The 27,442-nt window shown below is 52.1% G+C and overlaps 1 protein-coding gene across 2 annotated transcripts in view; it reads left to right on the forward strand.

Annotated features, from left to right (window-relative positions):
* TRAPPC9 (trafficking protein particle complex 9) overlaps positions 1 to 27,442 on the forward strand; it is a 514,318-nt gene that overhangs the window by 321,699 nt on the left and 165,177 nt on the right. For both annotated transcript variants that reach the window (XM_029223132.1, XM_029223133.1), the window contains one exon: positions 4,422 to 4,532. In XM_029223132.1, coding sequence (XP_029078965.1) covers positions 4,422 to 4,532 — 111 coding nt within the window. The remainder of the gene's footprint in view (positions 1 to 4,421; positions 4,533 to 27,442) is intronic.

A 27,442-nucleotide genomic window follows, 5' to 3' on the forward strand; every position in this document is an offset into this window, starting at 1 on the left:
CAGGTCTTTTGCCAACTTTTTTTTTTTTTTTGCGGTACGCGGGCCTCTCATTGTTGTGGCCTCTCCCGTTGCGGAGCGCAGGCTCCGGACGCGCATGCTCAGCGGCCATGGCTCACGGGCCCAGCCGCTCCGCGGCATGCGGGATCTTCCCGGACCGGGGCACGAACCCGCGTCCCCTGCAGCGGCAGGCAGACTCTCAACCGCTGCGCCACCAGGGAAGCCCTGGAAACTTTTTAATTGGATGATGGTGATGATTGCTATTGCTATTGAGTTGTTTGTGTTTCTTATGTATTTTGGGTATTGACCCCTTTTGAGACCTACTGTATCCAAATATTTTTCCTCATTTTGTAAGTTGCCTTTTCACTCTGTTGATCGTTTCCTTTGCTGTGCAGAAGCTTTTAGTTTGCTACAGCCCCCCTTAATCTGTGTTTGCTTTTGTTGCCAGTGCTTTTGGGGTTATTTCCAAAAAGTCATTGCCCAGACCTGTGCCAAGAAGGTTTTCCCCTGTTTTCTTCTAGTAGTTTTACAGTTTCAGATCCTACATTTAAGTCTTTAATCCATTTGGAGTTGATTTTTGTATATGGTGTGCGGTAAGGGTCCAGTTTCATTCCTCTCCATGTGACTATCCATTTTATCCAACATCATTTATTGAGGAGACTGTCCTTTTCTCATTGTGCATTCTGGTGCCCTGGTTGAAGATCTCTTTATATTTTGTATGTCTTGTAACTCATTTGAGAAATCTTTCTCTCTTTCAGGTCAGAAGTTGTTCACCTGTATTTTCTTCTACAGGATTTTAAATATTGCTTTTTACATTTATCTATTCAGTCTGTTTGGAACTTATTTTTGTTTATGGTGTGATGTAGGGATATCATTTTCTTTCTATCGGCATAACCATTTGTCCAGCACTGTTTATTGAATCTCCTTCTTAATAATCAACACTGCTACTTTGGTCATATATCCATTACCTTATTATATTCATGGATCTGCTTCTAGGCTGTTTTTTCCTTCATTGATGTGTTTATCATTGCCCCACTGCCTTCATTTTTACAGTTTTATGACAACTCTTGATATCTAGCTGGCCAAGTCTCTTCCAAAAATTTTCCTCGTTGTTGTTTTGCATGTTCTTGGCCCTTTGATCTTAGATATAAATTTTAGAATCAGTGTATCAAGTTTGACCAAAACCAGAACAATGTTGGGATTTTTTTATTGAGTTGCATTAAATTTATATACATTTGGAAAGAAATGAGTTATTTAAAAATACTGAGTTTTTCTATCCTTGAACATAATACATCTCTGCATTTATTCATCACCTTTAATATCATTTCATAAAACTTTAGAATTTTTTTCATAAACATCCTGCATATATTTTGTTAGATTTTTTTCTAGGTACATTACTATTGTAAATATATTTTCTTAAAAATTATATTTTGTACTTGTTTTTAGTTGATATATAGGAATGCTGTTGTTATTGATTTTGCGTGTGGATGTGTGTCTTAACCCTGTATTTAGCAACCTTTTTGAACCTATTTTTCCTCATTTTACCAAATATGACTAAATTTTTTTCACTTTTAATTCCTCTTGTCTCTCCTAGCCCTGTCCCCTCACGAGAGTGTGAGTTCCGTGAAAGCAGAGATCCTGCTTCTCCTGTTCACTTCCTTATCCCAAGTGCTTAGAATAGTACCTGCCACACAGCAGGTACTCAGTAGATATTTATATTTGTTACATGAATTAATAAATAAAATTAATTGTCCTAATTCTAGATAGGAAATAGTGCGTACTAACTATATAGACGTGGCTTCACACGCACTGTTCGCTGTGCCTGGGCTGTGCCTCTCCTTTCCACCTGGCGGCGTCATCTCCTCCCTCCAACTTTACTCCAGATTCTTTCCTGCTGCTGGGCACCCCCACCCCCACCCCCACACCCCAACCAGGCAGATGGATCTGAAGCCTTACTCTGATCTCGGTTCTTCTAGGAAGCTTTCCTGGGCTTCCCGGTACTTCAGAAAGATGGATCCAGAAAAACCAAAAACGCCAAAAATAAAACCAAAAAGCAAGTAAGAATTAAAAGTAAATTATATGCTCAAACACAGATTAAAACTTAAGAGAATCATCCAAAGAGGCATGGAAAGATAACAGAGTAAATGACACGATGGTGGGCACACAGTGCTACTGCAGTTTGGGAAAGGGAATTAATTTATGAATAATTGATAGAAAGCAAAGATCCACCAGCATCTCATCCTGCCAACAATTAGGAGGAACAGAAACACTGGATCAAGCGCCCCCATACTCAGACAGTGAGTCAGAAAAAACAGAGGACAAAAAAGTATTACATTCCGACGTTGTTCATTCCTGTGCAGTTTTCTAACAACTATATTCCGTGGGTGAAAACAGCATGGATTTGAATCTTTTCTCTCCTGCTTTTAAATATCACTTCAATTTTCTGCCTCTGATAAATGTTTTATGAATTTCCTTTTCTGATGAGAGGTTTTGCTGTGATTAAAGATTTCATCAAGTTATGACAAAGGCAGAATAGATCTTCATTCTCGAAAGCTCATTTTCCTGTGAGCTGAGTGAAGAGGCCTCTCGGAGGCAGCTGTCAGAGCTAATGAATGTTTTTCCAAGTGCTGAACCTCTGGGGAGGACACCCCGACCCACAGAACCCAGAATCAACTAAAGACGTGGCGTGCAACGTCTCGTAGCGCGTAGCGGGACGATCGGGCTGCTACTTTTACCATCTCCCTTGACAGTAATGCACGTATGTGTTTTGAAAATCTGGTATCTCACAGATGCCCAGTGGCCTTAGGATGCTGTCAGTCTTTGTGTATGTGAGCGCACGTGTGTGCGTGTGTGAACCCCTGGACACGTCACTGCGCCCTCTCCACCTCGGTTCCCTTCTCTGGAAAGAACAGGGGACGCAGTTTGGATTGGAATATGCGTCTTCATCCGCTGTAAGCGCTACAGGATTTCTAGCTCTATGTCTTGACTCTCGGTCATCACCAGCACTTTTCGTCATCTCCTGAGCCTCCCTCTCCTCTCCTCTCCATCAGTGGGTCTCGGGAGGACAACCTTGCAGGGCTTTTGTATGAAATAAGCAATGCAGGCAGCCGGCACGTGTGGGTGTGAGTCCTCTCTCCCCTTTGCTTAACAACCAGCTAAATCTTCCCTTGTCACACTTTGGGAAACACACCTGAGAATTCAGATGCCCTATGGAAGGTCACGTTTTGAAGAAATGCTCAGCTGAAAGAGACCAGAGCACAGATCCTTTTCTGAGGCTTTTTTTTTTTTTTTTTTCTTCTCTGAAGATCTCCTTACCCTGTTCCTCCAGGAAGGAGGATGGCTGCTGCCTCTGTTGCTGTCTGCTCCTGTCTTAGGTCCGGTTGTCCCGTTTTGATGAGCGGACGCTTATCGATCAGCTGTCACGAGCCAGCTGCGACACTTGGTGTTTGAGATGCTGTGTTAGTTTTAGGCAAGCACTGGACCGTAATGGGGACCTGACAAATGGCAGCTAGCACAAACGAAGCGTACGTGGCTGGAATTTTGTTTTTCACATGTAGCTAATGGGTCTGTGCCATCATTTCCCAGGGCCCCACTCTGCCCTCCACAGCCGTGGCGTTCGTCCCCATCGCCCCCTAGAGTCCCTGAGCTTCCTGGCGTCCTGCTCCTCCCCGGGGAGGAAGCAAAGGGAGTCAGGAGGTGGAAGGGTGGCGCCTTCCCCTCTCAAGGACTTGTCTTCTTGTTTGGGATGAAAAGTCTCCAGAAGCCGGTTATTGGCTGGAACTTTGTTCCATGGCCCTCCCCTTGGGGAAGGGGGCGGCGGGAACTTGGTTACTGCAGTTTTACTGTCTGCGGTAGAGAAGGCCAGGGAAAGGAGGTTTCAGGTGGGTGGTGAGTGACCCCAGGTGTCACCCACAGTTCTGGGGGAGTGAGGGGTGGCCCCCATGAGGACTCTCGGTGGACATGTGCACAGACAGCATGGGCACGGCTCTCTGTGGACCCCTGCCCAGCACCTGGCCTGGCACCCGTAGAAATCCAGGGCCATGACGTGGTCACTTATTGAATGACACTGTATGCCGAGTGCTTTCCCGCTGGGTCACGCGTCCTAGCGGTCACACGTGTGAGGCTTGGAGAACTCAAGTTACCTTCCCAACGTCACTCAGTGTGTAAAGGGCAGAGCTGGGTTGTAAGCATGTGTCCCAGGACCAAGGAGGACCTCCTGTCCAAACCCACTGTGTAGAATTCACAATTAGTTCAGAATGAGTCTTCTTCGTAAGCCTTTGTGTCCCGGGGTACGTGACATTTTGATAAATCGTACTTCTCGTGTCCTCCAGTGGCGTAAAATCGTTGGGGGTGGGGGGAAGCGGAGTCACTCTCCTCTTTGGCTGCCAGAAGATGCTGAACTTGGCTTTGTCTTTGCACCGCAGTGCCCGGCAGTGCCACCTGCTCCTGGACGTCTTCAACTCCACGGAGCACGAGCTGACAGTCAGCGCCCGGAGCAATGAAGAGCTCGTCCTGCACGCCGGCGAGTGCCAGCGGTGAGTGTCGTCACGGCCCCACGTGCTCCCTGGCCCTGCTCTCATCACCCTGCTTGGGAGGCGCTGAAACAGTCCAGCCTCGAGACCTTAGAGGGTGGGCAGTCTGGTCCCCCTTTCAGTGGCATCACAGCCCTTATTCAGGTTCAGTGACAGGATCGGTCGTGGTTGCAAATTGGAGCCAAGTGTAAAGTCAAGGTAGAAATGAATGGTGTCCGTCCGAGGAAGCAGCACCTCAGCTACAGATGCTTTCAGGCACCAAGTCTCAGGACGCCCAGACATCTGGGCAAGATCTTTCACTTCTAAATTCTTAAGAAAGCTGTATCTGGGGTCACTGGGTGTTGATCTGAGGGACGCATATCAATGTCAATGGGAAGTTCCTTGGAGAAATTAATGTCACAGGAGACAGGCCAGGCAGAGGTGCCTGGAAGAGGTGCTGTGTCACCCGAGCTCAGCCTTTGGGGGCAAAGAGAGGTGGCCCCCGTGGGCCCTGGCCAGGGTCAGCCGCAGGACGTGCCCTGGTCCAGCAGAGGCGAGCAGGGAGCCAAGGTGGAAGTAAGAGCTGACCAGGAGCAGAGCCGGGGCCACAGGGGCAGGTCCGGAGGCAGGTCGAGCTCGGTGACTCTGGAAAGAAGCTCTTTGCTGCGGTGGGGATCGCTTTCCCAGGGCCTGGCCCACTCCCACTCATCTGGGCCTCTCTCCAGACCAGGAGCTGTGCCCCCAAGCGCAGCTTAGATGTTAGGGCCATACCCTTATAGGTGGAAGTATAGCTGGAGTAAGATATAGGTGAAATATCATTTTTATTTGTAATTGCAAAATACTTGAAACATACAGAAAATAATTTAGATACTAGCATACCGTATCTCAGGTTTCAGCGTTTTGCTATATTTGCTCGAGATCTCTCCCTCTCTGTCTCCCTCTCTGTCTCCTTCTATCTTTCTGTCTTCTCTCTCTCTCTCTCTCTCTCAAGGAAATAAAATGTTAAAAAAAAATAGTGGACGTTAACACCATTGGTCAGTGGGGAGGAGGGAATGCAAATTTAAATCACAATGAGAGAGCACTACACACTCGTGAGAATGCTTAAAATGACAGACTGACAATGTCAGGTGTCCACAAGGAACATGAAGCAGCTGGAAGGCTCATGCCTGGGTGGGAATATGAAACAGTGCAACCACTTTTGAAGAGGCTGCTGCAGTTTCTTACAAAACTAAACATACACGTACTCCGCCCAGCAGTTCCAACTCTAGTTATTTGTTCAAGAAAAATTTAAAAACATATGTTCACAAAAAGACCTATAAAGAATGTTCCAAGCCAAAACATAGAGCTCAGGTGTCTGTTACAGGAGAATGAATTAACAAATGGTGGCATTTTCCTAAGGGGATATTTACTCAACAACAAAAACTGACAAACTCCTAATACATCACCATGGGAGAATCCCAGGAACCTCATGCCGAGTGCGGGGAGCCTGACCCAAAATAGCATGTACCGTGTGGTTCCGTTCATTTGAGATCCCAGAACCAGCAAAACTCTTCTGTGATGGTGGAAAGAGAGGATCGGTTGCTTCTGGGGAGGTTGGGATGGGCTTTGGCCAGGAAGGGGCACAAGGGGATTTTCCGGTGATGGCCATGTTGTGTAGCTTGATATTTGGGTGTAGGTTCCACAGGTGCTTTGCCATGGTTAAAATTTAGCCAACGTGTACTTAAGATTTGTGCATTTCTCTGAGAGTCGATTTTATATCAAAAGAGAAACTGCAAGCAGATGTTAAGCTCTGCCGCTGAAGGACTTGGGGGTGGCGTATGACATCTAAGCTAGTCTTTGAAATGCCTAAAAACTGGATTCCTGGATGGGTGGAGGGGTGGGAACGTGGACAGACTGAGTTGATAAAGCAAATAGAATAAAATGTTAATTATAGACTATACCAGTGGGTATATAGAGTATTCTCTGAGGAATCCTTTCAGCTCGTAAGAAAATGTTGGAAAAAAATAAGCAACTGAAAAAGCAGCGAAGGGCTTCCCTGGTGGCGCAGTGGTCGAGAGTCCGCCTGCCAGTGCAGGGGACACGGGTTCGAGCCCCGTCGGGGAGGATCCCTCATGCCGCGGAACGGCTGGGCCCGTGAGCCACAACTGCTGAGCCTGCGCGTCCGGAGCCTGTGCTCCGCAACAAGAGAGGCCGCGATAGTGAGAGGCCCGCGCACCGTGATGAAGAGTGGCCCCCGCGTGCCGCAACTAGAGAAAGCCCTCGCACAGATACGAAGACCCAACACAGCCAAAAATAAATAAATAAATAAAGCAGCGAAACCCGACAGCCCCGCCCCCGGCCCCCGCCCCACCTTCCTTTCTCTTCCTCCTCCCAGAGTCTGTGTGTCTCGGAGGCCATGGCATCATCCACTCCACGCTTTACTACTTTATTTATTTATTTATTTATTTATTTATTTTTTTTGCGGTATGTGCGGCTCTCACTGTTGTGGCCTCTCCCGTTGCAGAACACAGGCTCCGGACGCGCAGGCTCAGCGGCCATGGCTCACGGGCCCAGCCGCTCCGCGGCACGTGGTATCCTCCCGGACCGGGGCACGAACCCGTGTCCCCCGCACCGGCAGGGGGACTCTCAACCACTGCGCCACCAGGGAAGCCCTTTACTACTTTATTGTATTTATTTATAGCCACAACAAACACTGTATTCAGGTTTTTTTTTTTAATGACATAAGTGGTTCCATATCATACGTCTTTTTCTGCATGTCTTTATAACTTTAAATCAGCACTGTGCTCTAGAGTCGAATATGAATCAGGTTTTTGCCTTCTGACTGCTCTTCATGATTCGTTTGTGAGTGCACCGTTTATCCATCTCCACGCTGATCCACTACGAGATTGCTTCCAGGGTGTGGCTGTTTAATGTCATTATTGATGATGACGGCATATAAATGCACAGTCGTATTTGCTGTCTGGGGCTGATATTGGGAGGGTGTTTATGGCCTAACCCTCGAGAGGAAGGAAACACTCCCTCTCAAGAGCTCCTTGTTCTAGGGGGTTCTTGCTGTGCGGGCGTGTGCAGGGCTCACGTGCTCGTGCACGGAGGCCATGGCGGCCATGCTGAGTGTTCTGGCTCCAGGGCGTGAGGACAGGCTCTTTCCTGGGCTGCTGCTACATCCCTGGTGCTCTAGGCCACCGGCAGCGGCCTGGGCCCCGTGCTGGTCCCCAAGTTGTGAAGGAGACCGTCTGCCCCCTGCCTTGTCTGCCTAGTCTAGATGTTTTGATGTAGCCTGGGATCCCAGAGGACATCCTTCTGGTTGTCTCATGACACCAACATAAATCCTGCTTTAAAAAAATTACAAATTGCTGAGCTTGTTCTAAGCTTGACTCTCTGTCAGCCACAGAAGTCAGCGATGTTAACAACCCCGTTTGCAAATAAGCACAGTTCAGTCTTGTGCTTCCGGCTTCTTCCTTGTTAAGCGTTTTCCTTAAATTCTCATTTCTTGATGCATCTAACTGACACATTCTTTATTCATTCATAAAATATTCATTCGATAAATATTGATGCTTCGAGAACTTGCTCTGGGGTGCCTGCGTCAGGCTTCAGGAGCTACAGGATGAGTAAGCAAGGACCCCTCATGGCCGGGAGTTGATGACACTCCCCGGCCGGGGCGGCCCTGCCACTCCTGCCTGATGGGACATCCTGCTGTTTTGGGTGGGGGGTAAACCAGAGGTCGTGATGCTCCGTTTTGTCTGGGGAGTCAACTTTGGCTCTGCTCCCACTGCCCCCGCTAACCCAGGGGTGACCACCGGGCATCCCAGCGTTCGCGGGGATGCAGGGAGTCACTGTGCTTCCCTTTCCAGACCTCTCCAGCTTTGCCTGGTTTGGACGCACGCTCTGCCTCCGTGGAGAGGGCCCAGGTCTTTGGTCTGACAGAGCAGGTCTGGGGGAGGAAGCTGTGGTGGGTGGACCTTGAGCTCAAGGTGGACTCAAGGTGGAAGCCCCTTGAGTCCTGGGCTGCTGTCCCCGTACCTCCAGGTTCTGTCTCCTTGGAGCCCAGTGCCCTCCTGGAGTCCTGAGCTCAACCCGCAATGGCTGTCCCCCACCCCCACCCCCACCCACACACACACCTCGGGCTTCCCTAGGCGCTCATGAGGGCTGCCCTCGGCCAGGCTCAGCCACTCTGAGGAGAGCAGGGCGGGCCAGCTCTCCCCGGTGGTGAGGGCAGCGGTGGCCCTCAGACTCTGGCTTTATCTCCCAGTGCGTGGCAGGCCACCTTCCCACTGCTCCCTGGGGAGTGGGCAGATGAACCATGGGTTCTGCCGGGGTGATACAGCCTCACACTCAGTGAAAAGCCATATTCCTGGAATCCACGTAGCTGTGATGCTGCTCTTCTCAGAGCCCTGGCATCCTGGGTCACAAGGCATTTGACGTCCTTTTAAGGGTGACCTGCAGTCCAGGAGAGGGACCAACTCCAATTAGACTGTTGGGAGCCTGCATCTGTCTCCCCCTCCCTCCGGGTAGAAAGGCGTGCCAAGTACAAGAGAAACGTGTCCTTGGAGTCACAGTTTCTGAGCCCCGTGTGTTTGCAGGAGGTCAGGCACTCTGTCCTCCTAGTACCCTCACACAGGAGATTCTGTCCGCATGTTATAGTCAAGCAGACTGAGTACAGAGGTCAAAGGCACTTGGTGGGACCCAGGTCTGAATGACGCCACGGCTGAGCTTGGAATGGTGATTTAAGATGGGCTGGAGATGCTAACACCTATGTATGGAATCTAAAAAACAAACAAAAAAATGGTCATGAAGAACCTAGGGGCAAGATGGTAACAAAAACACAGACCTACTAGAGAATGGACTTGAGGATACGGGGAGGGGGAAGGGGAAGCTGGGACAAAGTGAGAGAGTGGCACGGACATATATACACTACCAAGCGTAAAACAGATAGCTAGTGGGAGGCAGCCGCATAGCACAGGGAGACCAGCTTGGTGCTTTGTGACCACCTAGAGGGGTGGGATAGGGAGGGTGGGAGGGAGACGCAAGAGGGAGGAGATGTGGGGATGCATGTATATGTATAGCTAATTCACTTTGTTATACAGCAGAAACCAACACACCATTGCAAAGCAATTATACTCCAATAAAGATGCTAGAAAAAAAAGATGGGCTGGAGGGGGCGGGGGAAGCAGGTTCTGTTTTCTCCTCTTTCTGCTCTGTGCAGCCTTAGGTAAGCTGTGACCAGCGCCGAAGTCCATTGTCAAGCGTACAGGCCGGCAGGCGTCGGGGAGGCGGGGGAGCAGGCTGGGTGTCCGGCTCGGGAGGCGCTCATTCATTCCTTCAACAAGCACCTCCCGAGTGGCGAGCGAGTACCACGCCCTGCCAGGAGATAGCGTAGTGAGTAAGGTCCTCACTGTGTCCTCACTGCACTTATGTTTGGTGTGGAAAAAAGGCAGGGATTGTCGCACAGGCTGAGGAGAATCCAAAGCTGAGAGGAAGAAACCCAGCTTGGGGCTGGGAAGGCTTCCTGGAGGAAGTGGTGCTAATACAGAGCAGGACACTGAGTAGGAGTGAGGTGGAGCTGGAGTGCAAGGGAGAGCAGCCCAGGTGAAGGGGCAGCACACCCTGGAAAGGGGCGTGTGCATGGGGTGGCATGAAGGGCCTCTTCACAGGCTGCATATTCGAGTTTTTAAACTGGAAATACCACTCTTATACCCATATTTCCTAGGGATATCTATGTCATCTTGTAATTTAAGATACAACGTTTCAGCAAATGGATGTAGCAAGTACCTTTTCACCTTCCTCATCTTTTCTGTGAAAGGTCCTTTGGAAATCGGTGACTCATCTCTCTTTCTGTGGCCTGGTTGTTGCCTCAGTTCTGTAATTAAGCACCATTAGTTAACTTCACTTTTGCCATACACAATTTGTGACGCTTGGTCTGTGCTGATTGCCTTTCCTGGGGCTCCACGCCATCGGTCGTGACATTGAGAATGTCCTCCAGACTTGCAGCTAGGTGCCTGTAGTAACATTCACTTTTACCCGAGGGGTGGTGTAAAGAAGAACCCACGTTCGCGAGCATCGCTGCCTTTAATCTTCATCCTCAAGGCGTGGGCATCGCGCCCACCTCTGCTTATGTGTAAGAGAGCTCGGACTTGCCAAGGGCCACGCAGGTAGTTGCAACTGGAACCCAGGGCTGCCCAGTTGCCACCGTACCCCTCCACGGGAGTTACCTACACTTCTTTAGGCTATGTCCCCGGAACTGGGCATCCCCCCATCTCCAGTTTCAAAAGATGACCAGAAACATTAGAACGCTTTTCTGAGTGAAACAGCATGAACTTCCTTAAGAAAATACAGTGTCACCAGCAGCAAATGTACTGGAAAAATTAAGGCATGATAATTATTGTGTTTTTGCTTAATTATCAAACCATTAAAATTAAATTTCACGACAACCCTCATTTATGCACAGATCTCTCTTAATTTACAGTAACAGATGCCGTCTCATCCCGTGCTTCAGGCTACCCCGCCTTGTCCCGCCCTCACTCACAGGGAGCCACTGCCTGCTTGGCAGGCCTGGCACGTCTGTTCCAGGCGTCTCCTCGCTGGGGAGCCTTGTCGTTGGCTGGCTGAGAACAGGTCAGCCCTGTCCAGTGTCCGGATGGTGCACCGCACGGGTCCTAGAATGGCTGTCACGCCAGAGGGGCAGGGACGGGCTCTAGAGCAAGTACAACTTCGGCGCTCTGAGACTTTCCCCTTGACGCCGTCCAGGCCATGGCGAGGGCCAGACCCTCACATCTGGAGGATCCTGGCGGGGCTCTGGGGCGGCAGTGGGAAGGCCTGGGTGCCCCACGGCATTGTGGTTGTGTTTCTAGGGTTCTCTTGATGGTCCGAGGGGTCCAGCCTGTGGCGCAGCGCTGCATTCAGCCCGCAGTTTGTTTCTGGTTTAGCTTTTCTTCTTCTGCCTCTTGAGTGGCTTTAGATAAGCCTTTTCCCTCCTCTAGGTTTTAACTTCTTCCCTGGTCCTTTGAGAGGCTCAGACAATGTTTCCTGTAGGAATGAACGAGCAAATGAAGTGATCACGTGATAAGCGATGACTCGTGATCGGTTACTTGCTGGGCTGCGTGTTCTGTCTTCAACGTGTCTTTTGAGGTCGCTATCATGACCATCATCCCTATTTAGCAGGTGAAGAAACTGAGGCTCAGAGAGGTGACCAGCCAGGTGACCACTAAGGTCCTGTCCTCCTCTCATTTTGACTTTGGTCTTCTGTAACTCCCCGCAGAGGGGTTTGGGGAGCAGCCTGTGCGTCCTCTACCCCCGCGATTGTTCACCTGTGTGCAGGTGCCCTCCCTGGGAACAGTGAGTGTGTCAGCAGTGATTTCTGCGCAGGCCAACCTCTGGTGTTTACCCGAGCCCGGAACAGCCCCAGCCCCAAATGTCTAGCTCCTCCTACCAACTGTCTCCGTGTCTCTCTCTCGTTTAGTCCTGTCGAACGCTTCACGGAATCATGCAGGGAAGCCCTTGTTAGGAGCCCGTTGCTCTTTGCTGTGTAACCGCAGCTGGAATTTGCGCATGGCCTCCTTCCACGGGTGGCCTGCCCTGTCCCTTGCAGCCAACAAGCCTGTGCCCCCAGCCCGGTGGCCTCTTCTGCAGCCGTTCTGAGTCAGGAGACTTTGTGGATTTTCTTTGTTCCTTTTTCAGGCTGGGAGGAAAGTGGGAGAGTCCTTCAGAAAGTAAACTTATGGAAACCAGGAGAAAGCACCTTGGTGTGTTCTTGTCCTTTCAGCTGCCCGATGGGGAAACTGAGGCTCGGGTTTGCTTCGCAGGCCCCGGGCAGAATGACGCTGGTGCCGGACGCCTCACTCCCTGGCCACAGCGTCTCCGCCACCCCGCTCTGCATCCCTTCCAGTTAGCGGTTTTGCACGTCTCCTAAGAGAAACCCGATGGCGCCAGAATCAATAGGATCCCCTAATGATTCATAGGCAGCAAGAAGAGGGGTCAGAGCTCAGCCTGGAGAAGCATCCAGGTGACAGAGATTCGATACCTGGAAGATGCTGCAGTTTGCGGACTCCGATGACAGGAGAGAGTCTCTCCTCTTCGTGAGAAGAGAAAAACCAGGTCACTCGCTTGGGCTCCACACGCCGGGCAGCTCTGTGTGGCCTCTGTTGTCCTGAGCGACTGGAGCCTCCCTGGGGCAGGAGGTGGTGCCCCCTGCACCCACGCCCTGGCTGCAGGCTGGTGTTCAGGCGCCCACCCCGTGGACACGGGCCTAGCGGGCGCAGACCTGGGGCCACACAGAGCCCAGGCCCGGTCTCGCTCGGCCACTGGCTGGCTCGGCGGTCTGGGTAAGTCGCCTGGCCTTGTCGAGCTTTCAAGTAAAGTGGGGATACTGATGCGTGTCCTGCAGGTCGTTATAAGTCCTAAAGTTAGTCCAGGCTGTGTGCCTAGCACTGCACGTGACCCCCGGCAGGTGCCCCATGACGGGCAGGTCATGTTATTTTCAGCTGTGAGAACGGCTCCCACCGTCCAAGCCGCCAGGCCTAGGGAAGGGCGTGCGCTGGGGGTCTTGTGCTTCCCTTCTGGGGAGATGACTGCGGAGTTCTGCTCAAGTGCTTAGTTATGACTTGGAGCCGCATTGCCCAGGCTTCTGGGCGGTGTCTGACGTGGGGACAGAAGGTCCTCCTCTGTCAGGAGCCAGAGGCCACCCAGCCACTTCACAGGGAGGACTTACTATGAGGACTTGTTAACGAGGCCTGACCAGGGAACAGGTAACCAGGTAACTGGAAGGGTAGAGGGCGACACTGAGGCGTCCGCTGTAGCAGACCTGCCGCCCCTGGGTCTGGGGGCCGAGGTTATGGGCCGGCATCATTGCAGTTGGGAGCTGGGGGTTGGCGGGACGCCCGGGGTCTCGAGGGAGGTGCACCCACAGGAATCTCAGGCAGATGACCACCCCTGGGAAGTGAAAGGAAGGCCCGGAGAGAGCAAGGCCGTCCCCCTGTGGTTCCTCGACCTTCGGCACGGATGGGAGAGCAGGACGTGGCCTGCAGGGTCCTCACTGCGGGACTTCAAGCCGTGATAGAGCCGCCCCACCGGGTCCTCCCCGATCTCCCCCTGGAGCCGTGTCTTGCTCCTCTGTGTGTCCATGGACTCTTGGATGGTGTTTGTTATTTTCTACCTCGCGTCTCGCTCTTGCCAGACTAGAGGTTCCCAAACTTTGCCTCAAATTGTTATTACGGGGCTCCCCCCACCCCACCGCATCCCGATCTGATTGGTTGGGTGCCACCTGGGCATCGGGACCTGTAAATCTCACCTGGTGACTCTAACGTGTGGCCCTGTGCGGGGACCATGGGGCTCGACTACGGGTTCTTTGAGGGCAGCGTGTGTGTGTTGCTCAGCTCTGAACATCCCTACCACCTTGATCCACTGTCAGGTGCTCAGGTAATGTGCATGAGTGAGGGAGTTAGCAGTGGGCGTGCTGAGTGTCATCACAAGTGTTCACCTCCTCCTTAGGGATCCTCCTCAGGGCGCCTCCACTCACAGCCTGACTCAGGCAGGCTTTAAGCTGACCCCATCGGGGGACACGGTGGTGATTATCCTCCTGGTTCAGTTCACCAGGAAGAGGAGGCGGGTCGTGACACGGGTCTTGTGTTCTCTTTGGTGCTTACCCCTCACACTCCCAAGCCCAGTCTCCCCCAGCCACGGTGCTCCGGTTGGTCTGGAGCTAGAAATTCTGGGAACTCATCTTTCCCTTCGTGGGGATTGGAGTCTGGCCGTGGAGCCCCATGCGCAGACCTCTCAGGGCCCCCAAAGGTGTCTGCCCCCATGTTAGGGAAAGGGCCTCGTCTTATCTGGTGGGAAGAGGAAAGCGCCCTGGACCGAGCCGAGACGTGCGCTGCAACCCCAGCTCTGCTGGTCCTTGGTCGCGCCCTTGGCTGGTCCTTCACACCCTCTGATGCTGACGCCTCATCTGTCAGGTGGGCCACTTCAGCGAAGGTGCCGAAGGGAAGGGGTGTGTCGTTATTCATTCTTTTACTTAAAAACTTTATGTGGAGAATTCAAATATATACAAGAGGTGCCGTAACAGTACTTCTCACCCAGCTTCTATAACTAGTGACTCATGGCCAATCTTTTTCATCTCTCCCTCACCCACTGCCCCATTTCCTGTGTTATTTTGAAGCAAATCCAAGACGACGTATCATTTCATCTGCAAATATTTTAATAGTCAACATTGGAGTTCTTTTTAAAAACATAACTGCAATGCCAGAGCAGTTCCTCAGTGTCAGGGTCTAAATTTCCAATGATCTCGGTGTCATGTTTTGTTTTTTCTTGTGTTTTTTTTTTTTTTTTTTGCGGTACGCGGGCCTCTCACCGCCGCGGCCCCTCCCGTTGCGGAGCACAGGCTCCGGATGCGCCAGCCCAGCGGCCATGGCTCACGGGCCCAGCCGCTCCGCGGCATGTGGGATCTTCCCGGACCGGGGCACGAACCCGCGTCCCCTGCATCGGCAGGCGGACTCTCAACCACTGCGCCACCAGGGAAGCCCACGGTGCCATGTTTTTTAAACATTTTTTAGAATCAGAATTCAAGAGGTTGATAAGTCTCACATCCATTTTCAATCTGTAGGCTCCCTGTGCATCTCTTTTTTCTCACAATTGTTCATTGACTAAATCGGGTCCCCCAGTTGGGGATTTGGCCAGTTGGGTGCCTGTGGTGGTGGTGACCTTGCTCCTCTGACTGACTTCTTTTTCTTTATTCCTTATTAAATTGGTAGTAAGCTCTAGAGGCTTGATCATATTCAGTGATAGTTTTCTTTTTTTTTTTTTGCAAAGGATCTCCGTCAGAAGGCACTGGTGACTGCTTATCTACTTTCTGTGATGGAGCCATTATTATTAGATCTTTTCCTTTTATCTAGCCTTACACCCCAAATGCATGCCTTTTCATCCCCAGGGGATGAGTAGACATTAAGAAATTCTCTAACTCTTTTTCATAAGCTCAAAATGAAACACACAAGCATTTTCTGTCTAAGGTTTGGAAAATGAGCAGATGAAGAAGCGAAGCCGTTTCCTGTGTGTCTCCGCTCTAAAGCGTCCCGCCCGGCAGATAATTAAGGCTCATTGCCCTCAGCAGCCGCCCAGCGGGAGACGTCGGGGTAGCGCGGGTGCTGCTTAGGGCCCTCAGAGGCCCAGCGGGATTGGGGAGCCTCGTATCCACCTCTGGTAGCTGACGCAGCCCTGGAGCTGAGTGGCTCCAGGTCTGGCAGGACCAGGCTGCGGCCCACACGGGAGTGGCAGCATCCTGACTGTCCACGGGAACTGGTTTCAGGGGCTGGTGGGGAGAGGAGGGGGAGTAGAGTTCAGGATGTCTGGGACTTTGCGGCACATATTAGCCCGAGCAGCATCTGTCTGTATTTGTCATACGTTGTGCTGCTTCCTCTGAAACTAACTTAAGCTTGTAAATGTTTGTGTTTTTCCAGGGCAAGGGTTATTTTTCCCATTTGACGAACAGCTCACTGCGGCTCAGGATGGGAGAGCTGGGTGTTTCCCGTGGCCCGAGTGTAGGGGCGGTGACGGGTGGACTAGTCTGGGCCAGATCTTAGCGGACCGTGGAGGCCAGTGAGTCTGAATACATTTTTAATGAGGGATACATTTGAAGATGTCTTTGTCTTTTGGGTTTTCCTCGTTTTCACCTTCAGGATAAATGACAGCTTCACCCTGGCTTGAAATCCTCCTGTGAGAGCCATAGTCAAAGCCACGTCTTTGGAGAGGAAGGGGTGGTCACAAGAGAGCTCGAGGCAGGAGAGTGTCAGCTTGACCTTTTAGGAAGTGTCTGGAAGGGGTGACAGCTGGTGAGAGCCTGGGTGGTCTCAGGTAGGTCATGGTGGCTGCGCCTGGGGGCGCCCTTTGGAGCAGAGAGAAGAGTCGGGATCCGGAGACCCTCAGGAGGGAGGAAGGATAGAGGGTTGGTGGGTGTGGGTTGTGGAGAAGGAAAGGGAAGTTTCTAGTTTGGGCAGCTGGGGGTGGTGTTGCCATTTGCTTGCCCAGCAGATGCATGGCCAGGGCGGGGCGGGGAGGTTCTGAGGGCACAGAGGCTATGGCCACAAGGCTGCTGTCCTCGCAGGGGCAGCCCACTTCCTGCTGCACCAGAAATGCCACCCTGTGACCTTGGGCAAAGAGCACAGCACTGGGAGCCGAAGGTCTGGCTTCTGGTTGCGTCTCTGCCAGTGCCTGGCTCGTGCCCTTGGGCTTGTCATTCAGGCTGCCAGCAAACTGGGGTCTCAGTTGGGTCCTGTGAGGAAATAGCAGTGGAGCTGACTGCAAGCTGCAGGACACCTGGAAGACTTGACCACTTTATTCTCCTCCCTCCCGGGAGCGAGACCTTGGGGAAAGGTGGGGCAGAGGCGTGCTCTTCCCCGTCTCCCGGGACAGGCGTTCTGTATAACCGGCGCCTTTCTCTGGGGCCCCACAAGGGATCTCAAGCTGCTGGCACCCGGTTCTCCTGGCCCTGATCGGGCTCGTAACCAGTGAAGCTCAGAGAGGCCTGCTGGGCCCCTGCGGGACTCCGGGGGCTGCCCTTTTGTTTGGACCCAGCTAGCGCCTCTGTTCCCCAGCTTAGGGAAGCTCTTCCTGTTCAACCCCACACACTGCCTTTGGGCCTGGGAATGGGACGCAGATCCCACCGTGGGAGGAGAAGTGAAAAGAGGGTCGGGATCCTCGTCCCGGCCAGCAGTGTGGGGCAGCCTGAAGCTGGGCAGGCTGGTCCCAGGGCCCGAGCCTGCAGGGGTCGGCAGGGCTGAGGCCAGTCCAGGGACCCTCCTCTGGGGCGGGAGTCTAGTCCACGGCGTGCTTATCAGCAGACTGACCGATGGCCCAGAAAAATCGCTGCGTCCTTTCTCGGACTGCCTTACCTAAGCATCTTTCACATAAGGAAGCACTTCAGGGGTGAAATTGGGCTGGAACTTGGATAACAAGGCAGCCTCACAGCAGAGTATTAGAACCACTGGTGGCAAAACTGAAAGGAAATGGGTGTTGACATGATGGAGTCGTTTAATCTGTGTCAGTTCAGAAGGTCTCCACGAAGGTACATTGACTCAAAGGACCCGTTAGCCGCTGGAACCTGCCCACGATGGACACAGTAAAACCCGCGCTGGCAGAGGAGCTCCCCTCGGCTTCCGGCGCGTGAGCCCCTGTGCCCCTGGCCTTGGAGGGAAGGGGGCGTCCGAGGCTTCCTCCTGGACCACTTGCTGACGCCTCTGCATTCTACACGGTCACGCTTTCCAGCCCTCCCCGACAGCAGGAGGCTTCCGGGCCTCTCATGTCATCCCCCCCACCCTTCTGTCATCTCTGCGTGCCCGTTGAGGAGACAGGCTCAGCGGGATCAGGTGACCCACCCCAGGTGACACTGCCCGTGGGTGTCCGAGCCAGGGTTTGAAGCGGGCTCGTGAGAGGCCTACTGTGGTGAGCTCCCTCCTGTCGGCTCCCTGGCTCATTCTGCCTGTGAGTCGAGAGCTTCCCAGGAGCCTCTCCAGGCACCAGAGAGGCGAGTGTTACAGGACAGTGGCTTGGAGGACCCCAGAGTGTGTCGGGAGGGAAGGGCCAGTGACTGGGACGATCAGATAGATCAAGGGCAAGGCTACACGACAGACCTGCGCAGGAGGGGTGCCATCACCGCGTATCATTCCCGAGGCCGTGACGCAGAGCATTTTAGCACAATAGCGGGCATCCGCCCACTCAGGGCCATCTTATCAGTTGCCTTCCCTATCTTTCAACTTAAGAATGAATATATTGCATAGGTATTATATGCACACAGTATGTGCACCGTGTATATACATGTGCTCAAGGTGTACTTACACACACCTGCACACATGCATAAAACTATGAATGTTATCCTTACTATAGTCAAAATACTGTTACAGCTCCGGGGGTTTGTGTGAAGTGCAGCCGTAGCTGAGAATCTCTCCACTTCAGAGCTAGTGGAAAAGCCGTGCCTTCAGGGTTGCAGAGGCCTGGGCCAGGTCCTCCCTCCTCGACCTCTGCCTGTGGCGCGATCTCGGGCAAGTTGCTTACCCTGCCTTGGCGCCGGTGTTGACATCTGCACGCCCGGGCTGACGGCGGTGCCTGCCCGCGGAGGGTTGAGAAGGCTGAGTGAGTAGCTCTCATGTACCTGCAGCTGCTCCAGACATGCCAGTCCCCTTGTGTCGCCTCGGAGGTGCGTGGGGTACCCTGCCGTGTCAGTCACGGGGCATCCTGAAGGGAAAGAGGCAAAGGCCCCGTAAGGTGAGGCTTTACAGGGAGCAGACCACGCCTCCCTTCAGGAATGTCACTTTGTTAACGTACGGTATCAGTTGTCCACCAGCTGCCCGATTCCAGAGGCCAAGTCCAGTTGCCTCCTTCTGCTGTGTCCCCCCCCCTGACATCAGGGTCGTCTTGGAAATCCCTGAGATTCACGGAAGACTGGGCATCCATTCCCTCCTGGGAAAGAGCTTAAGACCACTGATAGTAGGAGCCTGTTTCCAGGGCTTGTTAGTGACCGGGGGGGCACATAGTCAGAAAACAGGCGCCTGAGAGCTGTGGGAATTGTTAAGGCCATGGGGCAGAGGCTGCGAGTTTCTCCGTTTAATGTATATACATATATATATATATATATATATATATATATATATATATATATATAAAAAGAGAGCGCGTGTGTATGTCATTGTGTACCCTCCATCCGCCTCCACCAGCTTTTTATAAGGGAAAGTGTTTTTTGTTTTCTTTTCATTCTCGCTGTTGTATATTCTGTGGGTTTGGACAATGACGCGTATAGTGACGTGCATCCATCATCATAAAATCCCCCGTGCTCCGCCTATGCATCCTTCCCTCACCTCTGGCCTCTGGTCATCACTGATCTTCTTACTGTCTCCGTAGTTTTGTGTTTTCCAGAATGTCGTACAGTTGGAAGCATACAGGACGTAGCCTTTTCAGGCTGACTTCTGTTATTTAGTGATATGCACTGAAGGCTCCTCCGTGTCTTTTCATGGCTTGATAGCTCCTTTCTTTTTAGCACTGAATAATATTCCACTGGAAGTGCCACAGTTTGTTTATCTATTTACTTCCTGGCGGATGTCTTGGTTGCTTCCAAGTTTTGGCCGTCGTGAATAAAGCTGCTCTAAGTACCCCTGTGCGGGATTTTGTGTGGATGTAAGTTTTCAGCTTCTCTGGGTAAACACCAAGGGGCATGGCAGCTGGATCGTATGCTAAGAGTTTGTTTAGTTTTACCGGAATCATTGTGCATTTTAAAAAGCCAAAAATAATGCATACTTTTTTGCCTCTTTCATCATCCAGTTTCCAAGTACTGTCCCACAGCAATAGGAAAAAGAAAAAGAGGGAAGAAACAGTGCTGAAGTAAAACGACACATAGCATGGTGTGGGCTTGGGGCGTCCCGTTCTCTGTGTGCAGCGCCCCGCCCGACCCCGTCGGCTGCGTCATCTCCTGATCCTCGGGGACTTAGGGCTTCCCCACTCCTCCCGCCTTTTATCCACGCGTCCCCTACATCTCATGCTGGGGTGTCCTTATTCGCTTGCGTGTCTCTCTCTGCCCTGGGATCCCCCTCTGGGCAGGGATCATGTTCTCATTATTGCAGTGCTGGCTCCTGGCCTAGTGCCTGGCCCAGTAGGAACTGGATTGAATCACTTTCTGTATCATTCAGTTTGGGCTGAGTTTCTCCGCAGTAACAGAAGCCCCAGGACCTTAGTTACTTAGTGCCGCAGGAAGAGTTGTTTCTTGCTCACGTTTTGTGTGTATCACAGGTTGGTTTAGCTCTGCTCCATTTTGCTTTCGTTCGTGACCCACGTCCTCTGGAGACATCCTGGTTTGGGGACAGAGGAAAAGAGAAGGGTACAGGCCACATGATAGCTCAGGAGTATTCTGCTTGGATGTGGCCCGGGTCGTTGCCTGCACATTTTGTTGGTCAGAGAAGTCACAGGGCAGCCTGAGATCAAAGAGGAGAGGGTGGGCAATCCTGTAGGAAGGACACCAAGATGTGGACAGTGCTGGAGTCCAAGTACTTTCTTTGCATTTAAAGGGAAACTACCATACTTCTTTGGGTCTTCATCTTTCACTTTCTGCCATCTTTAGAGGATGGTTGCTTTTTTCCTATATGAACATATAACGTTACAGTTGACTCTGCATTCTTTCGTTCTTTCCTGCATTCGTTCAGAAGGCATTACTGGAATACCCATCGTGTCCTAAGCACCGTGCTGGTGCTGTGTGGAGGAGGGCTCACAGACATACCCACTTAACCTGGTGTGATGCACATGTGTGCTAGGCGTGGAAGTGAATCCCTTGTTGTTTTAACTGGGGTTTATTGAGCACCTGTCAGACTCTGGCTGGAAGCCCAATCTCTGCTCTCAGGTTTTGTTACACGAGACCAGAAAGGGACTGATGTGTGCGACACCCGGCACGTGCCGGGCACCGTGCTGCCAGCTTTGCAGACTTGCTTATTGAGCCTCAGCGATTGGAAGAGTGGGCGGCCTGAACCTATCCAGTAAAGGGGGAGACTGAGACCGTGGCTGCCCCATCCCCCGTCAGAGAGAGTCGGGTGGGAGGGGCCAGAGTCCTCAAGTGTCCCACCCCGCACTCCCACGAGGCCGAGTGAGGACTGGAATTCGGGGCACCTGCTCTGGGGTCGCATGGCACGGCCTCTCCCTGTGTCCAGCTCCCCTCTAGGACGAGACAGGACCTCATCCCCCCCTGCCCAGGATCCCTCTCCTCTTATGCAGGGCCTAGCCTGGAGGAAGTGCTCCTTGGTATTGGTTGAAATCAGCTGTCTTCATCACCTCATACTAGCATCCTGTTTAAAGTTGGGTTTTTTTTTGTTTGTTTTTTTGTTTGTTTTTCAGAATTGATATGTACCAAGGACCTTTTTTCTCTTTAAAAACCTCCCTCCGAGAGAACTAGGGGTGTTGTTCTGGAAAGCCTCATGATGGAGGCTGCACAGCCCCTAGGACACCTGTCTGCCTTGCTTCCTTCATGGCTGTGTATTATTGCTGGTTAGGTTAGAGGGAATTCTTTTATTTCCAGTTAATTATCTCTTGCGAACCTGTTCTGCATTCAGCACACAGCAGACTCCCTACTTAACATGTATCTTCCTTGCTCCCTCCGGGACTCTTCTCTATTTTTTATAAGTAATTGCATTGTTTGTGTTTGCTTCTTGTGTTTTGGAGATGTTTCTGGAAGAGGAAAGCAGAGGTTATGGCTCCTGAATGCTAATGGACACCTTGAGAGGGGTGTCCTGAGACCAGGAGGTGAAGCTGCTTTGCTTTGGGAACCTTTGTTCTTGATAAGTAGTTCTGACAATAAAAAATTCATGAAGGCACTGTTTCTGCTAAACAGAACCTGAGGACCACCTTGTCAGTCCGTATTCCCAGCTCTGTGCCCAAGAGGTGTGTGCAGACCCCAGTCTGTTCACAGGAGACAGGGTGGCCGGTGGTCGAGAGGACCTGATGCTTCCCCCCAGGTGTTTTGCCTGACAAAAGGCGATTTTCAAGGGTGTCATGTGGGGAGAATCTGTAACCTCAGGAAGCAGACAAGCCAGTATTGCAACTACAAAAGGCATATTTCAGACCACACAAGAATATTCTTAACAACCCTTTCCAAAGGCCCGAATGTCGGAGGCCCTGTGCTAGGTGCTGAGGGTCTGCAGACGAATAAGCCGTACACTCTGCACTGCAGTTACAGGTGGTGCGGGAGGGAGCCCAGATCTAGGGAATGAAGGTGGGCAGACTGACAGTTACTGCCAGCCTGGGCAGCTCAGAACAGACATGGCCCTGGGGGGGCAGGGGCGGTGAGCGCCCTCACCCTGCCCTGCTTTCCTTGCATCAGTATAACGTGATGCTTCCTTCTGTGCTCAGTCCCGGGGAGGAAATCAGTTGCTGTTGGGATAATTTTAGGGACAGCTTTCCTCTGCTGCTTTCACTGAACAGTCTTCTCAAGTGCGCCTATTAATAGCACTGGGGTCAAAGTTCCTTGGTAGAGATGTTTAGTATTTTAGGGAAATTAAAAATCTAGCCTCTGTCAAACATTATTTTTCCCAGAATTTGCTGAGTGCTTGAAGTTACACAGTCTTGCCATGTTTGTTTACCTTATTTAATCTCTTCGTGTTTTCTTTAATAACTATTCTTAATATTAGTTTGGAGATGCGGTTCTTCTGAATATTTGTAATGATTGTTCTGAAAAATACCTCTTAACTCCATCAACCTTTGGAACCTTGAAGTTGGAAGGGGGGTCTTTGAGATCATCAGAGCCCTGACCGCTCATTACCGGTGGGGGACCCTGAGGCCAGCAAGAAGGCAAAGTGGCCTTTTCAGGATCTCACAGCTGCCTGGAGGGAGAGCCAGGCTAGACTGGGCGTCCTGGCTTCTAGATCCCAGGCTGTGGCCTCCTAGCAGGGGGTTGAGTCAGGGTGTCTGAGAGAGGAAGTACCCTCAGAATCAAGTGTAGGCCGGTGCTCTGCACTGCGCCCTTTCCCTGAGGGAACAGATTCCTCTCTTCGGTCCACCTGGAGAATGTGTGCATTCTCCCAGACCCAGTCTAGCATCCTGTCTGCTGGAGGCCTGCTGAGACACTTCCTTCTTCTCTGTGTCCCACAGTTCCTGGCACCTGCCCTGCTGTTAGACTCCACTCTGCCATGACTGTGTCTACGGGTGTCTCTCCCCAGTGAGTGGTGACGCTCCACTCACCAGCGACCATGCATTCCTCATTGTCTCTCTCCCTAGGGTCGAGGGCAGTACCAAGTGGTTAACAAGGGCTGTAGGCAGGACAATGCCCCCCGCCTAAGAGACGTCCACGTTCCAATCCCCGGAACCTGCGGATGTGTTCCCTTACGTGGCAGAAGGAACTCTGCAGATGTGATTGAGTTTAAGGACCTTGAGATGGGGAGATTACCCTGGTGTCTTTGGGCTGCCGTAACAAAGTATGACAGACTGGGTAGCTTGGAAACGATAGAAATTTCTTTCTCATGGTCCTGGAGGCGGAAGTCTGAGATCAGCTGGTTGCTCTGGGAGGGGGGTTTCACACCCAGGTCTTTGTGGCTCCAAGCACTCCTGGCACTTTCCCGGCATCTGAAGCTTCCAGATGCTTCTGCCGGTCCTCACATTGCTGGAGGTTGTGCCTCACAAAGTGGGCTTTGAGGACGTTGGTCAGGGTCAGCTTTTTTTCCCATTTCCTCTTTGTCCCCTGGTGGGCATGGCTCCCTGTGGTCCACGGGGATTTATGAGCTTTTAGAGGAATGGGCCTCAGGTCTTGTGGGTCCCTCTCCCTTCTGCGTCTGGATCTTCTGCCATGAAGTGTTAGGGTTTCCATGAGCATAAACGCACCTTTGTGCTGCAGCCTCACTGCAGAGCCATTTGAGAATCTATAACAAAGAGCCTTGAAAGCTTTTGAGCCAGTGAGCGAGTCCCTCCTGGGAAGCTGTCCTGATGAAAATAAATCTAAACTACAGAGTGAGGGTTGAACACAAGGGTGTTTATTTCTATGTGATTTTTAGAAACCAGTATGGCCGACCATAGGGCATGATTAGTGAATTACGGTACATTTGTATAATTGACTGTTTGCAGCCATCAGAGATTGTGTTTTTATAGAGTTTGTAATGCCGAGCTCCGCTGTCACAACGAGGACTGTGATGCCAGCAGACACAGGCAAGGGAGACACGCTGCTTAGACGAGAGTGAAGCAAACGCCACGTCTGGAGCAGGTGGCCCTGGCGCCGTGGTCTGCGAGGCTGGGATGTCCCCGAGCTGCTGCTGAGACCCGGGGCGGGGGTGTTGGGGAGCCCTGCCCAGGTGCTTGCCGAAGCTCTTGGGCCGTCCCTTGGGATTGTGGATCCTCCTGGCCCCAGTCACTGTACCTGACCCCCCTGGCTCTGTGTCTGCCTGTTCACCAGCTGGTGGGCAGCCACCGATGCTTCCACGAGGCTGGGAGAATCTGAAGTCCATTTCCCAGGATCAGGACCGATCACCCCCACTCCAGGCCCAGACTGCAGAGGAGCTGAATTTCATGCCTGCAGCGTGGATACATGTCCACCGCTTAACGTGTGGAAGAGACAGGACATAAACTGGTATTTGTAGTGTGATACACAATGTGTACAAATCAACTAACACGCTTAAGTAAGACAAGCACGGCAAGTTCATGTGACTGGAAGGGAATGCAACAAAGTGTGCACGGGAAGAGAGTCGTGGGGGAATCTTTTCCTTCTGTTTTTCAGTGTTTATGATGTGCATGTAATAATATTATTCGAAATATATACAAGTTATTTTTTTTTAAATCCTCACCACATTGCATGACCAGGTGCGTTTCAGTTTTCCAAAGCCATGGTGTTCGCCTACCCATTTTATTGTTGGGTGTGTGCGTTCAGACTGCTCACTTTTTGTCCACCAGGAGCGCTGGGTGTCTCTGGGGACGTGGTGGCCTCGTGCTCTCTGGGGCAGATCTGAACTTGACGCTTGCCCCCTCATCTCAGCCCCCCTTGTCCACCCAGGCACCTTCCGGAGTTCGCCGTCCTGCCAGGGCCTCTGCTCTGGGAGTCTTTTTTTTTTGTGTGTGTGGTATGCGGACCTCTCACTGTTGTGGCCTCTCCCGTTGTGGAGCACAGGCTCCGGACGCACAGGCTCAGCGGCCATGGCTCACGGGCCCAGCCACTCCACGGCATGTGGGATCTTCCCGAACCAGGGCACGAACCCGTGTCCCCTGCATCGGCAGGCGGACTCTCAACCACTGCGCCACCAGCGAAGCCCCGCTCTGGGAGTCTTTGTCGGAGACCCAGGCCGCCCGTTACCGGCCCCCAAAGAAAATCAAGCGTGTCTAGAGAAGCAGACCTCCCCCTTGAGGGGAGGCTGCAGTGCTGCGATGAGCGCCCCGTGCAGCTGGTGATCTCGCTTTTTCACTCTGCCCACTCCCCGTCGGCAGCTGTGGAGTCGTTTTCACTTGCGTTTGCAGCCACCGAAGCCGCGTCTCCAGCATCCCAGGGCATCGTAGCCATGTTGACTGGCTTCCTGTGTGTCATCTCCTGAAGCGTCGAGGGTTGCTTAGCCAGCAGCGGCTCCCGTCAGCCCCTTTGGTGTGCGTAGGCGGCTTTCTTCAGCGGTCTCTGTACGGCCCTGCACCTGGTGGCCGCACCCTGCCTCACCCCTCGCCGCCGCTCTGGCTTCCGGGACGTGCTCTGTCTCCAGCCCTCCGGCCGGACCACACGCTCACCTTTAGCCTCCCTCCTTCTGTTGGCTTCACGGGGTGCTCCTCCACCGGCTCTGCCCTCCCGTTTCAGGGTCATCGTGTAGAGCCTCTCTGCACGTGCAGTGAAGTCTAAACGCCTTCGTGTGGCTCACGAGCTCCCCACCTTCCTTCCCTCTTCCTGTCTGTTCCTCAGACAGGTCTTAAGAGGGTACGAGGTGCTCTTATGGACTCAGTAACAGAAGATCCCGTCTCTGCTCTTGAGAACTTGCCGGCTGCTAGAGGGCGGATCGATGCCAGATGTTGGGGTACAGGCGGAAGGGTCCCCTGGCTTCATCTCTTACATCATCTTCCTCGATTCTTTCCTTGTTCATTCGTTCGTATACGTGTGTTTGCCCCCTTGCGTTTTGCATCCTAGACACACCACGGTGCATCCTGTTCACACACACACACACACACACACACACAAACGTGTGTTCCTTCTGCCCATAGCACATGCCCTCCCCTCACCGGCGAGTTCATCTTCCTTCCTACATTCCATGAAGTCTTTCTTCTGAGGGGCCCTGCCTGACAGTCCCAGACACAGTGCATTACTTCATTCTCCCATAACTTGTGAGCATTTTTGTGTTTTAGATTTAACCTTTTACATTCTATCCATTTGTTTCCATGTTTGCCACCTGTACCAGGCCCTAAACTTCTTGACATAGGGAATTTGAAAAGTTTTTTGTAATCTTCATATACCTGGAGCTCACTCAGCACATATTTGGTCCTCAGTATATGTTTGTTGAATGAATGAAGGAATGAGACATACAGCTTATGCTTTTATACCTCTGTGCCTTTGCTTCTGCTTCTCCAGCTCATGGAACATCTGTAACTTCTATTCTGTTAGTGTTAAAATGACAGTTTCTTCTGCTCCTGATAGCGAATGAACCCCATCGGCCATACAGTCCTTAAGTTCAGAAACCGTTCCCACACCTGCTCCCGGCCCCACACAGCGGGCGCATGGTGGAAGTCTGTGGGCTGCAAGTGTGTGCGCTCCCGTGTTCATCTGTTCTGGGTTTCAGTGTGTTCCTGCTGCTCTGTTACTACTTAAATGTCATCTTAAATTATGTAAGGAAGGAGACGGACATTCACTACTAGAATCTGATGTCCCGTAATCTGCCTTGCTTGTGTTTTTGTTTTTGCTTTTCTTGCTGGTCTCTGACTCAGAAGGGTTTATAAAAGGAGGTGTTTTGCTGCTCTTGGCTTGTTTTATAGAACTTGGTTTTGGGAGCAGTTGGACCCAGAAGGCAGATCTTAAAAAGTTAGGGGTTAAGCCTCCAGGCAGCCTGTGCACGTCCTCCCTCCTGCCCACCTCAGGGCATCACTGGGGACGGGTCCCCTTGCCACTGAGCCCCCGGGACATGCAGTCATGCAGCAGGGACAAGCAGGAGTGACGGGCTGGGCCCCAGGCCCAGGCCAGTGCTGGGGGTCCCGCACCGTTGCCGTCCTCTCCACAGACCTGCGTGGAAGCTGGTGTCCTCGACTCCCGGTTGAGGAAGCTGAGGTTCAGGGCCGCTGGGCAGTAAGGGAACGCGTTAGAAAGAGGCAGTCAGGATTGACACCTGGCTTTTCTGGTGCCGCGGACAGTGGCCGTGATGTCGTCTGGCCTTCGGGGAGGCCACAGACCGCAGGCGGTATGTGGAGCTGGCCCGGTCAGGTTTAGAGGCATATGTGGGATTGGCGGGAGAATCCCAAGGGCAGGAGGCAGGTTCAGAACA

The sequence above is a fragment of the Monodon monoceros genome, unplaced genomic scaffold (assembly GCF_005190385.1).
Source record: "Monodon monoceros isolate NGI ecotype Baffin Bay Population unplaced genomic scaffold, NGI_Narwhal_1 Super_Scaffold_14, whole genome shotgun sequence".
Lineage (NCBI taxonomy): Eukaryota > Metazoa > Chordata > Mammalia > Artiodactyla > Monodontidae > Monodon > Monodon monoceros.